This window comes from Centruroides sculpturatus, unplaced genomic scaffold (assembly GCF_000671375.1).
Source record: "Centruroides sculpturatus isolate CEXI.00-Female unplaced genomic scaffold, Cexi_2.0 scaffold6, whole genome shotgun sequence".
Lineage (NCBI taxonomy): Eukaryota > Metazoa > Arthropoda > Arachnida > Scorpiones > Buthidae > Centruroides > Centruroides sculpturatus.
In genome coordinates, this window is record NW_019384869.1 from 105788 (window position 1) to 124355 (window position 18568).

Consider the following 18568-nt stretch of genomic DNA (forward strand, 5'->3'; position numbering starts at 1 on the left):
TTAATAAATCTTTGTTTTTATTGCCATGAAATTATTACAATAAGAAGACTGAAAATATTTAATGTATATATTATATGAAATTTTTGGCTAGTCAATTTCTTAAATTCAATGTCACTGTTGGCAAAGCACAACTAATTCATAAAACATTGTATTTTTATTTTTTGTATATCATATTCATCTTTTTTATATCCTTATCATGAAATATGAAAAAAATAATAATAAAAATTTTATTGTCATCTTTTTCAAACTTTTCTTTTATCAATTTTAACAATATATATCTCTTTTTAAATATTTTTATTTTTGTAAATTATTTTTGCCAAATATTCATATAGTTATTATACAAAAGTACATATTTTGTTTTATCTTCAATTAATTAATTTTTAATAAAATTTCAACATAATTTACATAAACATATCAGAGGATCCAGGTGGAGGGAAATGATCTGGATCTGGTCTAGGATTAAAATATATTATTAATATATAATATTTAAAAATAATAATCTTGTAATGCATTTTTAACATTAAGAACATACCCAAAATGTCTTGGATGAAAACCTCCTGGACCAAATGGATCAAATCGAGCACCAGGTGGAATAGCACCTCTAAATAAAAAAATTATTTTATAAACATAAGTTCTATAATTAACTATTACAAAAATATTTAAATATATAATACATAATATTGATTGATTATATCAAATAAGCTGTTGATTATCAACTAAAAATAAAAACCCAGCAATGTGTTGTGTAGCTTTCCCAGCAAAAAAGTTAAAATTGTATGTGATACCATCTGTTATAAAAAATTTCATATTATTAATTATTATAAAGTGGCAAAATTAATTTGAGACTACAGGTGAGTTTTATAACAAATTGTAAATATTAATGAAGATTTTACTCGTTATTAAGTCCAACTCCACTCAAGATATGACACAACAGTCTCTATCCTCTCCACCCATTTTAACCACCAAAATTTAACATGAATGCCCCCTAATACAAAACTTCCTGCAAAATTTCAGAAATTTTCAACAAAAGGCACAAGAGTTATTAAGCTTTAAAGTGGGTGAACAAAATTGTGTCCCCCTCCACATACAGAAACATCCATACATACAGAAAAAACCCCCAACTTTTTTTTGCATTTCTTGACATTTCAAAGTCTGCCCAAAAACATTGGTAAAAAAATTAACATCCTATTGCCATACTTTTCCTCTGTTATACACAACAGCTGGAAAAGTGAAAATGGAAAAATTTAACATTTTTATAAATTTATAATAAATATCATTTGAATTTCTAAATGAAAGAAATTTGCTTATTACAAATGACCGATGATTTAACTAATAATACTGTTAATATATATACATGATAATAATCATTTAGCATGATATGTTATGCTAAACTTTAAACACAATAAACAAAAAACTGTGTCTAAATGTAAAGATACACTTACATAAGAAATATACATTATATGATGGGTGATCGGTTAACAATCATATTCCAAGACCATGTTCACTACCCAAACTGTTCGTTAACTAATTATCGATTTACCATAGATTTTTAAGGTAATTTGATTAATGTGTTCTGGAGACCCCAAAAAATAAATAAAAAATTATATACTTTCTTACTATGTTTATTTACATATAATAACAAACTAAAAGCAATCTCTCCATTTTTTCATGCATGGCACATCTTTGTTTCTCAATGTGATTTTTGTTATTCCTTTATCTGCTTGAGTCTTTTTGACTATATCTTTCTTAGCTAAAATTGTGCTTACTGTTGAAGATATACTGCCTGGCAACATAGCCAAGGTAGAGTGGGAAGATGTCTATTATCTCTTGCTTAATTTCTATAGTGAACACAGTTCTTGACATTCCACTCTTTTTAGAACCCATAATATTATCAGTTTTCTTATATAAAAAGTTCAGAAAAGCACTTACAAAATTTAGAGAACAGAAATAAACTAGTGCAAAAAAGGTTATGTATACAACTGTGAAAGTCTCAATTCCACAGACTATTCATAGATGCCATTAAAATATAGTTTTACAAATGTTAAATGCAGCTTGCTTCTTCTTGTGTTTGTTCTGTGAGGTGTTCATTATCTGAATATGTGTTTGTTGTCTGATTTGTTCGCAGTCCAAGCTGTTCATTAACCAATCACTCACTGTATTCTGTTACTGAATTCTGTCAAAGCATTTTTATATTATTTTGATTTATTTCAGGTTTCAGCTTGAGATGTTATAAAACCAACTGAATTAAATTTATTTACTGTTATGAACTAGTTTATTCTGAATGAAAATAAATAGTTAATTCTGAATAAATTCAATAAGTTCTATGAATAGAAAAAGATATTCATTTGAATGTTTAGAACTGAAGCTTTTGAAGCCTAAAATAATTTGATTGAAAATGTTTCAATTAAAAATTGCTGACTTATTGATGTTCATCACTTTTTGTTATATTTTTATGAATCATTTCAGAATTATATAAAGTGTCATAATGATGATAATATTTATTAAATTAATAGAAATTTTAACAAAAATTACATTGCACTTGAATCTCTATTCAAATGCAATATTTGTACTGTTTCCAATCCAAAAGTTCTGTTTTTATGAATTGTCATATGAATGAAATTTGACTGAATTGAAACTAAAAAGAAGAAAGTAAATCATAGGTTAGATTTCAAAAAATGTTCATAAATTTCAGAAATTATTTGTTAGGACAATTTACATAATTAATAAAAATTATTCATTTAATAATTATTATATTAATATGCTTAAAAAAAAGAAAGCAAGGAAAAGAACACAATTAGAAAGTATAATCAGAAATGAAACTAGTAAATGTGCATACAAACTTTTTCTATAGGCATAATAAATGAGTCATAATGTATTTTTTCCTCAGTCTTCATTACAGATCAGAATCTTGTAATATTTATTATTCATTCACGCATTTGAATTCCAATTGTGAATTTGAAGTAATATTAATCTCAAATTTTAGTAGATTAACTATCATAATTTATGTTATTCTGGTCTTACTTTGTGTTAATGACAATAAAGAATCATAACGAATAGTAAATGCATAATTTCTAAATCATATTCAGTTAAAATGAGATCAAGAGGCATCTTGGCACAACATGGAAGCAAAATGCTCAAAACAAAAGATTGTGGAAGAGGCTTGGGGAGACCTTCATCATGCAGTGGATTGATAACGGTTGATGGTGATGATTCAGTTAAAAATAGGAAATTTTTTCATTCTTTCAATCAATTGCAGTGATTCATGCTGCAAATGCATATGGAGTCTATATATCATCTGGTAATTTATATATATATATACACATACAGTCCAGTTAAATGTTACTATACTGTCTCCTAAATAATTGTATTCTAAATTTCTAATGATTACTTGAGATTGGATCTTTCTTAACTCTTCAGTGTCTAACTTATGAACTTGTCTGATTTTATATTGCAAATGACATGACTTTCAAACTTAAATACTATATATAATCATCATCATCTGAGGTACTTCAGTATAGAGCCATATTCAATTTAGTGTTAATTTTAGGAGTGAAGTAATGAAGGTGCTAAATTGAAGTTTTGCTGTATACATAATATATACAAGCTGAACAAAAATCAAAATATTCATGACTACTAATGATCAAATTCCTATCTATTTACATAAAAAAAAATAAAGAACAGCATTCTGTTATTCAATTGGAAAAAGTCATTAGGATCAAAATTTATACACAAGTAATAGCTTTTCCATAACATACCTTAATGAAATGAATTCTGTAATGGCTACTCTATGTTAGCTATACTAAAAATGTTTATCATTTTTATGTAAATGCTAATAATTTTTTACACTGCAAATATTAAAGCTGTATAATATAATTATTAAAGCTGTATATAATAATTACCCTTAGGACATATTCTACTAACAAAGTTACTAAAAGTGGTAGTCTGTGATGAGTTTCCAGAAAGATTTTTGTATGAGATGCACAAATGAAAAATAATAATTTTTCAGTTACTATTTACTTTTTATTTTGTTACAAATATGTTTTCATATTATTCATAAAATCCATTCCTTTGAACTTTACAATTACTATTATTTTATTCTCCATGAAGCTACATACCCATGTGAAAAAAGATAATAATATCGCAAATATGATACTAGTCTTCAACATAGTGGTTTGATATTTTCTTCCTATGTCTATCTCAAATAGTTTTTAGTTGTCTGTATGAAATAATGCTCTTAAAGGATAAATATCGATGAAATAATAAATATGCTCCACACTATTCATGATTCATTCAGAATACATTACCATCACAAAAATTTGAAATTCAAAAAAGTTTACAAATGAGAAAATAATTTTGTTTCTCTATCAGAAGTTTACATATGATCTTTTTTTAAATGTTTGTTGAGCCTGTATTGTCTAAAACATGTTTTTATGTCATATATTCTTATCATTGACAAGTCCTGGATTAAGAAAAGAAAGTATCCAATAATTACTATTGCAAAAAGTCAAATGTAACAATGCAAAAGTTTACTAAGAATAATATGCCATGCTTTGACACAAACAGAAACCAGTGATTTGCAATAAAATGACAATTCCACTCATTATGTGACAGTATATAAAAATGTTACTCTCTTCATACTATTAAAATCTTTTTTAACAATAATATCCTCTATATAACTTCATCTGTCTGAACTTCTAGAGATGCTCAAAGAACATGGTAACTTGTTATCTTATGGTGACTGATAATATAGTTCATATGTAATTCCACATACATTTTACTGATAGGATATGGAAATTCCCAAGACTGTGAGAGCAGTGAATCAAACTTGGAGATTATATAAAACATTGATACATATATGAAATTTCTATTGTTATTTCTAATTTCAGGAAAATAAAATTGCAAATATCTTTTGACTTGTCTAATAATTTTATAATTACCTAGGAAGTTGTCCAGGAATACCTAGAGGTGGTTGGGCTCCAAGTCTAGGAAATCCTCTTGGATCCATTAACATACCACCATCTTTCAAACCTAATGGATCTAAATCACCTTCTCCTATACGCAGAGGATTTTGTGGTCTACAAATAATAAAAATTTAATACATTTACCACTACATATTTTTCAATGCATTCAGTACTAAATAAAATTATTAGAATTTCTTTAAATTACTTTTTATGATTGTATAAAAAAAAGCAAAAATATGTTATTGATAAGCAAAAATGCATAAAATATTTCAAATATAAAAATTTCTTTCTATTATAAACACCTCATAATTTTATTGTTGTTGAAAGTACTTGTGAAGAATATATAACTCCTACACAAAAAATTAGAATATTCACCTAACTGAAAGTTTAGTGTACATTTTCTTGTGAACAACACAGATTACTTTTTTTTTTACCCTACATAAACAACGTCTATGTATATTTATTATACCCATTAATCAGACAAATTAACTCAAACGCTTTTTTGTTACAAATGGAAATGAAATTTCAAAAAAATAGAATAACAGTTTGACCATGACAAAAAATTAGAATATTAGCAAAAACAGCCAAACAAACACCCATAAAAAACTACATTGTAATGCAAATTTCCATATTGCTAAGCAGAGCAGTATAACAATACAATATGGGGCATAAGCACGACATCAGTGACAGAACTAAAAATATTACCATAGCCTTATACAAACTAGGAAAAAAACAAAAATAAATTGAGAATTATGTAAAATGCTCACAGCCAACAGTCTAAAATACTGAAACAAGAAAACTGTGTTCAAGTTTTAACTAATAAATGCCAGAAATGTGGACATAAACGAGCGATGACTGCGAGAAACTTGAGAAGGATTGTTGTGCAAAACCACTTTACAAGTGTTAAATACTTGTATGCACAATGGAGTGAACGTTAGTAGCCGAACCACATGCCAAAGGTTGCACGATTTACACTTCAACTTACATGTTCCCAAGATGAAGCCATCTCTAACGAAAAAGCAACACCAAGCGAGTGTCAGATAGTGCAGATAGAGGCTCATGTGGGGACAAGACGACTGGAATAATGTTCTCTTCAGTGACGATTCCCTGTTTTGTCTCTCCTGTGGTGACCAAGGTCCACGTGTATGAAGAACAACCAAAGAGGCCTTCAAAAAGAACTGTATGAAGAAATCTGTGAAGTTTGCATCGTCTGTCATGATCTAGAGATGCATGAGTGCTAACAGCGTAGGACAACTGTGCATTCTTTGGGAATGTGTCAATGCACAGACATATCAAGACATCTTAGAGACATATATGATACCATCAGCAAAGGATTTAGTTGAGGAAACATTTCTATTTCAACAAGATGGAGCATCCTCTCATACTGTGACGTCAACAATATGTTGGTTACAAGAACAACAGATTGCAATCCTGCTTTGGCCAAGCAATTCTCCAGACTTAAACCCCATTGTCATAAAACAATGACTTAATGAATGGTGCCCAACTTCTAAAGAGGAACTAATGATGTGCATTTGACACATTTAGAACTGCATCATCAGAAATAAATGAGAAGCATTAATCTGCACCATGTCCGACAGATTGTGAGCAGTAATTATGGCAAATGGCGATGCCATAAAATATTAAGTTTATTTTGTTGTATTTCCTATATTTAACCCTGTTAGCTATTATTGTAATTTTTTGTCATTTCCATTTGTAACAAAAAAAAAAAGTTTTGAGTTAATTTGTCTTATTAATGGATATAATAAATATACTTAAGCACTGGTTATACAGTGTTGAAAAAGTTTCATACTCTGTGTTGTTCATGAGAAAATGTACACTAAACTTTCAGTTAGCTGAGTATTCTAAAGTTTTGTCTAGGAGTTGTACATGGTTTATTTTAACAAAGTTTTGTTATTTCTCTTGATTTAAAAGTCCATAACACTTAAAGACATCTTTGGAATACACATCAGTTAATAATTTTGTGTATGTTGTTATTCTCTAAATTGTGATTCACTCAATTTTCTCAAATACAGCTCAAAAAGAATCATCTAGACCAGTAGTTCCAAAGCTTTGTAAGATTATTCACTTTTTTATAAAAAAACATATTTTAGTGTACACCTATTTTCAGCTGTTAGCTTTTAGTCATTGATTAGTAAACTATAATAATAATAATAGTAAGCATCTGAGGCACCTTATATTATTTTTGTCATTTTGTTAACTTGTAATTGGATTTAAAATTGATATATAATCTGCTTCATCAAATAACTTACTTCCAAATTACTTTCATAAAATTTATTTTTGTAATTTCTTGCAGAGTCTCTCCTTGATTTTAGACCTTATTTTGTAAATCTACAAGAAATTACAAGAATAAATTTTATGTTCACCTACTTGAATCTGAAACATTAAATGCAATTTTACAATATGTTTGAAATTTATTTATTATTTCATCATATTTTTTTACTTTTCTTCACATTTATATAAAGTTAATTTTTTTATTTTATAGAGGGAAGAAATCTTTATTTTATAAAGATTTCTTCCCTCTATATATAAGCAATAATGTTCAAAAATAGTTGAAAACAAGCTTGTTTATATGTAAATTTGACTCCAATTTATTCCAAATGTGTTTATACTTGTAATACAGAGACCAATAGAGCATTTTTTGTTGTTCTTATTTAAATTTATTTTAAAAAATGAATAGATATTTTTCCACTTACAATAAAATTAAAATATTGATCATCATCTGATTAAGTTTATTATTTCAAGCTTTTATTTATTCATTTATTTCATTACTTAATTTAAAATTGTTCTACCTTATAATATTTTAAAAGAAACTAAGTAAAAAATTTGAATGTTTTGAATTAGTGCTACTAAAAAAGAGTTCAAATTTTGGACTTTGTTCTCCTTCACAATATTATATAGGGTATAATCATCAATAAACTTTGAATTTTATTTCAATATTTTCACAATTTACTGAGTATTTTCTTAAATAATAAAAGAATATAATCATGTTAAATATTAATAGTTTTATTTATATTTCCAAATATTGTTAATAAGAATAAGAAAGTATTATCATTTTATTGTAAGGAACAATGTTGCTATATATGAAATAATTTAGCTTACTGTGAATATAAATCAAGTACTAACATTTTGTATTAATTTAATAAAATTTATAAATAACTTACTGTCTGAATATATCACTTCTTAAAGGATCAGATGTAACTGGATGATCTTGGGATGTCACAGGTATAGATGTTTGAGTTTTTTCACCTTCAATATCCACAAACATTTTGGAAAGATTTTGTTTTATTTCTTTTACTTGTCTGTAAGCACTAAAAAATATAAATTAATAAATTAAGTTTATTATTTTAAATTAATTTTACTTATATTTTTTTCACATAATATTTTATATACGAATCTATGTTATATATAAAATAGTATCATAAATTAATGTTAGTAATTTGTACTGCTGTTTTATACAAAAGATTCAACTTTAAAAAAATATCAATTTTACCTATTTTTTTTTATGCTTATCTTATCAAAATATACATACAAAAACTTTAAGATATTATTTTATGATACAGTTGATAATGTAAAGAATTCTGTTATATAATAAACAGGAAGATATTTCTCAGTAATTTCTTTCATTATTGTAAATAAGGAAAACAAGCTGCATAATGATTATTTTTAAATCTATTGTTTTGTTAACAATACTTATAAAACATGAGCTGAAATGAAGTCAGAAGGCTGAATGAAAGCCAGGAGTCTCGCCTTGATTTTAGATTTTATTTTGTAAATTATTGCTTTGATGAAGTCTTGGATATTACAAATTACTCAACTAATATTTTTTTTATTTGAAAACACAATTTTCATTCTTTATATCTTACTTGGAAAAACTCAAACAAATAAATCTCTATGTTTACAAAAACTATTATAGTACTTACTATTTTTTATATATAAAACTGAAAGATATGGAAATTAATGTTGAAAATTCTTTATTTAGTTTTGAGAATGTGGACAAGCTTTAGGGATTTTTGTTCTTTTATTTCTTTTTTTATGTTAATAATAACTTATCCAAATTCTTATTTCCTTCTCAAGATTCTAAATTAGTTCTAGCACAAGTAAATTATTATAGCTAACATTTTGATAATGATATCATAATTATTATAATTTAAATAATAGTAAAATTACAAAAATCTAAAAATTGTAAAAAACATTTATTTTAAGATTTTTGTAATTTTAGTATTATAACATTGTAATTGTTTATCAAAAATAATTACTGAAATTCATACAAAAAGATATTGATAAAACTATGATGTCAAAAAGCTGTCTATGTGTCTTTTTTGGGGTAAAGAACCTATTAGGCTAAACTATGCCAGGTATCAGCTACCAAATGGCTATCATCACATACTATATTATGCTTTCTCATCAGCTAGGCTGTAGAAGTAATATGCTATGTCTTATATGTCTTGAAAAAAGAAAATTATCTAGAAACAAATAAGTATTTAATTAAATGAATTTTAATATCATATTTCTTGTATTTTTGTATTCTCAATTGCAGCCTGCTTTACAGTGCATATCTAATAAAATTTACAGTTTATGTATACAAAAAATAGTTACCTGGTGAAATCTTTGTAATCATCTGAAACATGATCACTGATTTTAATTGATGCACCTGAAGCTTTATTTTTACTGACATTCTAAAACAAAAAAAATACTTTCATGTATTTAAATTTAAAACAAAAATTTTGATTACAATTTAAAAATTCTTCAATTAAATACAAATAAATATATAAAAATAGGGAGTTCTTATTATAATTAATAAAATTTAAAAACTTTTTAATTATAAAAATATTTTTTATTTTAACTTACCTCATTCAAAATTAATCAGAATCCATTTATGATATTAATCAAACACCTGATTTATTTTATGGTTAAATCAGTATTCTCTATCTGATTTTAATGTTTCAGAATCCATTTATGATATTAATCATAAAGAACTTTTAAATCATCATACTTTTTTATAGTCAAGTTATATAGCCATATAATAGGTAACTTGTAAACAAAATTATGTCTTAGAGTTTGAATAATTTCTTTTTTTCTATATTTATCTGATTATTAATTTTACATAATAGCCACAATACTATGGGTATATCTATATCATCGGAGGTAGAATTGAACTGTCTTTTGTTTGCTGATGACATTGTAATATTTTCATATTCACCTTTTGACCTCAGAGGAAGCTTAATCTTTTACAGGATTATTGTAAGTCTAATAAACTATTTCTGGTATTTTTGTGTCAGGGTTTGGATATAATGGAGGGTAATGTCGAAGGTAACACAAAGAAAAAGTGGAGAGAACTAGAAAGCGATGTCCGTTAGANTTTATTTTATGGTTAAATCAGTATTCTCTATCTGATTTTAATGTTTCAGAATCCATTTATGATATTAATCATAAAGAACTTTTAAATCATCATACTTTTTTATAGTCAAGTTATATAGCCATATAATAGGTAACTTGTAAACAAAATTATGTCTTAGAGTTTGAATAATTTCTTTTTTTCTATATTTATCTGATTATTAATTTTACATAATAGCCACAATACTATGGGTATATCTATATCATCGGAGGTAGAATTGAACTGTCTTTTGTTTGCTGATGACATTGTAATATTTTCATATTCACCTTTTGACCTCAGAGGAAGCTTAATCTTTTACAGGATTATTGTAAGTCTAATAAACTATTTCTGGTATTTTTGTGTCAGGGTTTGGATATAATGGAGGGTAATGTCGAAGGTAACACAAAGAAAAAGTGGAGAGAACTAGAAAGCGATGTCCGTTAGACCACAGCACACATTCCAAACTAAACTAACCTGGGCCAGAGTACAACTCCCTTGACGAACATAACAGACCCCACACATAGCAGAGGGGAGGGCGCGACGATCACAAAGACAAAGGTCAGATACACAACTTTCTAACATTTTGAAACCGTGCCAGTAATTTTTAGTAATTCGAACACAAATCAATTATTGTATTTATTCAGACACTTGGCAAATCTCATCATTAAACTGAATAAAATAAAATCATCATCAACTGAATAAAATTTAATGATGAGATTTGCCAAGTGTTTGAATAAATACAATAATTGATTTGTGTTCGAATTACTAATTCTAATAAACTACTTATTAATGAGGCTAAATCCAAAGTAATGGTTTTTCGGAGAGGGGGCAGATTGGGGAATACTACGTTCGCACACAATCCACGACTTACTTTGATCTCGATTAAGACTGTCGCCAGTGGAACATCGTGCTGTTTGCACAGGCAGTCCGCTTGAGAAGAACATGGCTGTTACATGCAATGATAAAACTGACATAACTACTCAATAAGTCACAAACACCAACAAACAAATGGTAGTTTTGGTTAGAAATAAATACTCTTTCTTGCCATATATCTAATAATAGACAGATGTCATCGTCTCTCCAGTTGTCTTTTTATTTCTCTGTTAATAACCCGACACATGTTCTGCAGCCATCTTGTATTTTCTCGCGTGTGTGGGATTGTGGGATCTCTCTTATGACTGGATCTAGTTTCAAGAACTCTCTTGAGTCGATCGCGATTGAACCTCGTTTCAGTCGAGATTGAAACGGTCGAGAGAGGTCACACCAAGGCATAGTCGCTGACCTTGGTCACAATCTAGATCGAAATGCTCGGTGCAAACGGGGTAGAAGGCTGATAAATTTTATTTATCTAACTCTGAGTTGGAGATTGTTTCAACTTACAAATATCTGGATATTTATTTCACTCCACATGGCTCATTTTCCTTTCACCTAGGATAAATTGTTTTTAAAATATAAACTTCAACTTTCTAATTTCATAAATCTTATGGTTAGAATGAAGCAGTCTTCTATTAAGTCATACTTTCAATTGTTTGATTCCTTGATACATACAAGTTTAGGATTTATGTTTCCTATTTGGGGATCATCTCTTGTTAATAAACTAGAGAAGACGCAACTGAGATTTATCTGCTCAATATTCCATATTAATCGTTCGGTGTCTGGACCTGTTTTAAGATTTGAATTGGGCCGTCCACCCATGGCTATACATTTAGTATTGACCATTTTTAGATACTGGATTAAAATTTTAGAGTTACCAGAATTTGATCTTAGAAAGCAGGTTTATAATAAACTACAGACCCCGCCACGCTTTGCTGTGGCTCAAAATGTATCTATTATAAATGTGTTATAACACTTCCCTCGTGGGGGGGATTTTTCGAAAAATTTCTTCTTAGTGTACATTCTGTTGACATACCCTATTAAAATGCAATCAAAAACGCAAAAACCCGCATCTAAAATAGTATAATAAAAGCCAAGTTCTTCACAGTAAGCCTTAATCCTGTCCCTCTCCCCCACGGGGGAATATCGAAAAATCCCTTCTTAGTGTACATTCTGTTGACGTACCCTATTAAAACGCAATCAAAAATGCAAAAAACTGCATCTAAAATAGTATAATAGAAGTGAAGTTCTTCACAGTAAGCCTTAATCTTGTCCCTCTCCCCCCGGGGGAATATCGAAAAATCCCTTCTTAGTGTACATTCTGTTGACGTACCCTATTAAAATGCAATCAAAAATGCAAAAAACCGCATCTAAAATAGTATAAATAGAAGCAGAGTTCTTTACGGTAAGCCTTCCCCGTAAGGCTTACCGTAAAGAACTGTCCATCCCCCATGTTTAACGGAATAATATACAGCCTATGTCCACCCTGAAGTTCCATTCTAAATATTGGTGAAAAAATTTTTGAAATCGGATGAGTAGTTTTGGAGATTACCTGCTGCATCCAAACTTACATACATACAAACATTACTCTTTATTATATTAGTATAGATTGAAATTAACAGGTAAAAATTTTTTGGTTGTAATTTGGTTTTCTTCAGTCGAACGTTTACTGTCTGACTTAGGTTATTCTATTGCCTACTATACTCAAATCCCTGATAAAAAAAAACTCTTTCTAGCTGAACTTTTTCAGTCATTAAAAGATAAATACTCAATATTTATCTTTTAATATTCATTATATTGAGCAAAAGTGTAATTTTTTTGAAATTTCTTTATCTTCCCCATGGACATCCCAATATTATTTGTTATCAAACTTAAGTTACAATATTAAATCTTTAAAATATAGTATTCTAATTTAATAGCAATTTTGATTTTCATAACAACTGCTTATAACAAAGATTTTAATTGAAAAATAATTTCTTAAATAAAAATTCAATTTGAAATTAATTATTAAAATATATAAATAAATATCTTTTACTCATTTTAAATTAAATGCTTTATTAAAATATAAATATTTAACTTAAATGTCTAGTTTCGTTTAATGATTAATTTTCTCAAATAAAATACTTAAAAAATTCTTACTATAACACTTATTAATATGAACTGATCTGATTTCACTATTTTCAAAAGAAACCTTTCACTGTTTTCTGAAATGTATCTTATTGTGTATATCTCTTGATTCTGATTCCAATTAGCAGGAAGAAGTTCTGAACCTTGTTCTTTTGTATCGGGCCACTAGATAAAAAAAAAAAACAAGCATATGAGAAAAGAATGTTCAGTATATTTAATTATCATTGAAATTTTAACTTGTACTATTTATATTTAGCACAGTGCTATAATTATTGATGAAAATGATTCACTCTACACTGTAATAAACACTTAATTTTTTAAGCTACAGAATTCATTCAGTGTAATATACCTGCTTAACACTGATTCAATATAATGTGGTTTGCTTGAAGCCTAAAAAAAGCTCAAAATTTACACCAATTCAAATTATCATGGCATTTCATTGATTTGTATATAATACGATTATTTATGAATATGAACCAATCAGAAAATCATCGTAGCACTGTACTTCCCTTAAATCTATGTTTGTTTCATGCAATTTTGGAAAAAATATATCATCATGGATGCCACAGGAAATATTGACTTCACTTAGCAAGAACTAACTGATAAATGCATGAATGAAGTATGGAAGAAGTTATGGCTGAAGGTATCAAAGAATTCTCGACGACAAGAGCGCACCGCTGTATCCTTAGGTTGACAATTTGGTCAACCTAATCAATACAGAAGGACTAGGAGGATGGCCAGATGGCAAAGTGGTCAAGGTGGCAGCCTACCACTCCAGGGATCCGGGATCAAATCCAGACAGGTCAAGAAATTCCCAGGAATTTTTCAGAGGGTGGTTTGTTCAGATATGTCAGGCCCCATCCCTCATCACCCGACTGCCCCATTGGGGGCCTGGCCGAACCCATAATGGGCTTACTAAGAGAGGCTCTCTTAGTAACCACAGGGTGGAAAAAGTTAAAAGAAAAAAGCAGGACTAGGAGATGTAGACAAGCAGGATATGGAGGAGTTACTGCAGGTTTCTGGTGAGAGCCATACCAACGACAACCTTCAAAAACTGGCAGAATATGGAATTCATGTGGAACTGGAAAATAGAGATTCTGAAAATGAAGAACCCAAAAAATTTCTCTACAGATTTTCTTAGTAAAAGTTTGGTAAGATAACTGAAATAGTTGATCAAATTGTAGCGAATGATTCAGATTTTGAAAGGAGTGCAAAAGCAAAATGAGGCAATTTGGATGCAATCTTCTGCTACCGACATTTGCTTAAGGAAAGAAAAAAATGACAAATGAAACTTCACGACTTTATTGCAAAAGAACAAGAATTTCATAAAAGTCAGGACCTTCATCACAAAAATGAACTTTACATTTCTGTGTGCATTTGTTATTTAACATATATTATTATGCAAATTAATAAAAAAATAACTTAAAATTAAAGTAAAATCTTTGATAGCGTGTTCCCCTTTTCCTATTTACTCTATGTTAAAATGACCTTGTTTAACGCTGTTTCGTTTAGCACTTTGTCGTCTAGGAATGCATCCCCCGTGTTAAGTGGGGTCTTATTGTACTAGATCAGCGTTTCTCAAAGTGGGCGATAACGCCCCCTTGTGGGCGCTGGAGGCTTTCAGGGGGGCAGTAGAAGGCTCAAAGAGAATTGGGGGGGCGTTAAGGAAATATAGAGGGGCGACGGCAGACAAATTCTATATATAAAAATTCGACGGAATATATATAAAATGTTGACATTTTATATATTTTTTATTTTTTATTGAAGGTCACAACTTGAATATTTCTAACACATTGACTTTTATTTTAGCTCAGCGTTTCTCAAAGTAAGCAATAACGCCCCCTTCTGGCGTGATGAATAGATCTATGATAGAAGCAGGGTATTGAACGGTGACCAAAGGCAAAATTGGGGCTGATAAGAGGAAACATTGCATTTAATGGTTTCCAGATGATGAGAACAATGTACAGTAAGGGCACAAAGTGTGAGATTCATAGAAAAGTTTTCCTAAGAATATTTCCAATCCTTTTCTCATACAAGAGAAAATGGGTTAGGGGGAGTTGGGTATAACTTTATGGAACAAAGGGGGCGGTGGATCGAAAAAGTTTGAGAATCACTGTACTAGATGAACAAAATTCTTTGTATAGTTCATATAAATCAGATAATTTTTTTTACTTTTTCCAAAGTCAGAAAATATTGAATTAAAATAATTTTCTGCAAAAAAGAATATCATCTAAAATAGAAATGTCATCAAAAGTAAAATTAAAACTATGTTTTAATCTTACAAATTATCTCTACGAAATTATTTCATAACTGTTTTATCTATATAAATAAAGCTACCAATCAATCTACTTGTTAGTTTGTAAAGACAATATTTTGCACTTTGAACAAATAAATTTTAATTTTGGAAAGGGTTTAAGCATCTGGAGATCCATCTGTGTATGATTAATGTTTGTAATTTTGAATTTAAGCATTTAATAATTGCATAAATAATAAATTGAATACAGAAAATACTTAATTTAATACTTTTGAATTTTTTTTAATGAGTTTGATATAAAGAGATCTTTTTATTGTTTTCTTGATCAACTATTAGACTATGACTATGAAAATTTAATATCTTACAATTTCATTTATTATTTATTATTGCTCTCAATTTTCTTTTTATTTTAATATTTACTAATTAGTACTTGAAATGGAGACTACACCAATCTGCAATATTAGTACTTATTTAAGCAGAAGAGCTAAAAGAACTTCTTCACCTTTCTTTCCATATTGAAAATTACTGTAAGAAAATTTGATGGTCATGTCTGCAAAACTGCAAGATTGACATTTAATTTCATATATACAAATTTCAGATGTGGCCTTTCAAAGATATTTGTGACAGAAGTTTCAATGATTTCATATTTCTGCAATGAAGAAGTATGCTGTTTCTTTTCCTGTTTTTTTTTTTTTTTTTTAGTAATTAAAAATTCTAAGGACCTGTCACACTTATATTTATTTAGTTTGACCTTATAGAATTGAACAACAGTTCATCTTTCAGTTCAGTGGTGTACTATGAAAATGATGAGCTTGAGCTTCTCATAAGTTTTTCTTAGATAGTTTATCAAAAATACTGAATTTTGACACTTGAACATACTAGCAATCATCAATAATTCTAGTAATAATTCCTTATCTTTTTGATCATATTATTTATTTCAATTGTCTTCTTTATTAGATTTTTTAAATTATGATTTCTCTTTTTCAAAAAACATTCATTTTATGAGTATAACATCTAATACAGGAGTGGGCAACCTTTTTAAATAGTGGGCCAAATAAAATGTGAAGATGAATGTACAAGAACAAATTTTTTAGGTTTTTGTGTTTTATAGCAGGCCTGTTCACTATTCAAGGTTGATTACAATTGAAAAATAGCAAAACTGGTCAAAAAGGAGGAGTTCACAGAAAATAATATACTGGACAATACATAACAAATTAGTATATAATAAAAAATTACAATAAACCGAATTACATGTTTATATGTTATTTTCAATGCCATTTACTATTACTATGCACATTTTAAAAGTGACTATACTCTAGACTACACATATTTGGATGCTGAGTTAGTCTACCAGCCATAGGTTGACCATTATATTTATATTATATTATATTATAGACACTCCTGCAGTATATGAAAGTAATTATAAATTATCTGCATCTTAATGTTTTTTCTTTTGCATAATATTGACATATAATTTCATGACTAGTTTTATAATTTAAAACTTTTTGTAAGCATGATGATTAATTTTTATGTTATTTTGTTTATTTTTATTGCAATAAAAAGAGAGATTCTTCTTTGTCCTATAAGTTATTACCTATAAGACAAAATAATATTATTGTAGTAGTCTAATTCAGAAGTTTTAAATAAATATAAACTAAACAACAAACTTAAAAATCTGCTTTACCGAAGCTCACTAACTAACATCAATTATCACTTTCTTAAATACTTTTTGGTAACTAAGGTCATCAGGAGAAGCATTAATGAACTAGTTTGACTGTAACTATATCAATTATGTGGTTGCTAATAGGGTTCTTTTTCAATTATATTCAGATTATTCTATTAGAGAAAATACGATTTTTATTTTTACTTTTGAATTGTTTTTTTAAGCTTAGTGCTATTGCACATTTAATGGTGATATAAATATATTTTTAGACTTTAAAATGTGCCAAAAAGTGAAAAAGACAGTATTTTGCTTTAAGGCAATATTTGCTTTACAGCAGTCTATAACCTAGCCTGCCAAATTAGTGATATATACTTATAGTTTGTAGTCAAGCTAATTCAACATGCTGTAATAAAACAAATTTTACATTTATTAGTTTTCAAGATTAAAGTTTTTCTTTATAATATAAAGATGTTTTCTTTAAGTCGTCTTCGCTCGGAAATTTAATTCGAATACTTTCCCTCGGACTATAGCTCGATCCCGACGATCCAAAAAAGTTTATTCTATTCCAATTCATTTCTTTTTCTTTTAAACCAAATACTATTTGAAGAAGTTGATATTCTTTTTGAATAAATTCCACAGTAAGTAATTAGAATGATTTTATTAATGTTTCAATTTCTTTGATTCTGTCAATTAGCTTTTCTGTACTAGTCTTAATTAGACTAGTAAAGAAATTCAGATAATATTCATCCTTTTACATCAATTACAATGAAGTATTATTGCTTAATTTTTAACAAACAACATTTATCAGCTTATATATTGTTTTAATTTTCTGTGTTATGTAATTTTTTTGCAACTCTCATATCTTTAATGTATCAATTTGGTTAAGGTTTTGTTGTTATTGTATTAATTAACAGTGAAATCTTTCTGCATTGGTTTGTTGTCATAATAATAAAAAGTTATTTCTTTTCTAAATATCAGATAATTAATTACATTCTTATGAATTATATATAAAACCAATAGTATTTATTCTCTATTAATTTGATTTCTAATATGAAATAAATTCTCTTATTTATATAAATTTTTGAAGGACTAAGCTTACTTTTTCATCGAGTCCGACGCATTTTTTACCTCCGCTAATTATTTCCCAATGAATAAATGCGACAAGTGCATCTGTCTTAGACCTGAGCGTATCTTTAACGGTACTAAAACAAATTTCCAATCCAACAGACATTTTCTCTGAGATGATCTATCAATTTCACTTTTTGTTTATATCGACGACAACGCCATCTCGACGA

General features: G+C 28.1%; 1 protein-coding gene across 1 annotated transcript; it reads right to left on the reverse strand.

Annotated features, from left to right (window-relative positions):
• Nucleotides 1-5: 5 nt before the first annotated feature.
• LOC111630864 (proteasome inhibitor PI31 subunit-like) lies at nucleotides 6-18568 on the reverse strand. Its single transcript, XM_023375025.1, has 7 exons — nucleotides 18373-18568; nucleotides 13369-13521; nucleotides 9579-9658; nucleotides 8144-8290; nucleotides 4938-5075; nucleotides 533-601; nucleotides 6-453 (listed from the first exon to the last, which is right to left on the reverse strand). Exons 1-7 carry the CDS (start codon nucleotides 18502-18504, stop codon nucleotides 402-404), a joined length of 771 nt encoding a protein of 256 aa, XP_023230793.1. The 5' UTR covers nucleotides 18505-18568; the 3' UTR covers nucleotides 6-401.